At 53.3% G+C, this 467-nt stretch overlaps 1 protein-coding gene across 1 annotated transcript in view; it reads right to left on the bottom strand.

The window, feature by feature from the left end:
* The window catches only part of LOC119593849, a gene marked incomplete in the record, with an annotated part of 160,221 nt that overhangs the window by 51,896 nt on the left and 107,858 nt on the right, over positions 1-467 (bottom strand). The window contains 1 exon segment of the mRNA XM_037942880.1: positions 167-395. Coding sequence (XP_037798808.1) covers positions 167-395 — 229 coding nt within the window.

Below are 467 nucleotides of genomic sequence, written 5' to 3'. Positions count from 1 at the left end.
GGGGATCCTAATCTCCGGCACCGCGAGATATTAGGACCTCTTCCTACCGTACAAGGAGAAGGTAGACGCCCTACATAACCCGTAGACTAAGAGCTACACGTCCTCCATCACAAAGACCTAAAAGTCAAGTTTAGTTTGTGAGAAGGCGATACATGTTAGTACTCACACTCTACTTGTGTCCAAGCTGTACTGACTAAGCGGGAGGTCGAACTGCGTTATGGTGGTTGTAATAAGCCGTTTACTCTTGACCTTGAGCACGAGGTTGTGGTTGTTGAGCGACGAATCCACCAGGAAGCTACACGCCTCCTGCCAGCGAGGAGTGTTCAGCGGGGGCGTCACGTGCTGCTGCCCGCCTATGAGGACCACGACCCACTTGTCCTCATCCACGGCCAGGCCTTAGGTGCGTGGGGAGGGAAGGAGGGGAAGGGGAGGACAGGTGTTCATACTGATACTGATTCTGGATAGGT

The sequence above is a fragment of the Penaeus monodon genome, chromosome 32 (genome assembly GCF_015228065.2).
Source record: "Penaeus monodon isolate SGIC_2016 chromosome 32, NSTDA_Pmon_1, whole genome shotgun sequence".
In the NCBI taxonomy this organism is placed as follows: domain Eukaryota; kingdom Metazoa; phylum Arthropoda; class Malacostraca; order Decapoda; family Penaeidae; genus Penaeus; species Penaeus monodon.
Note: the sequence above shows the minus strand (reverse complement) of the source record. Positions and strands in the feature narration are given on the sequence as shown.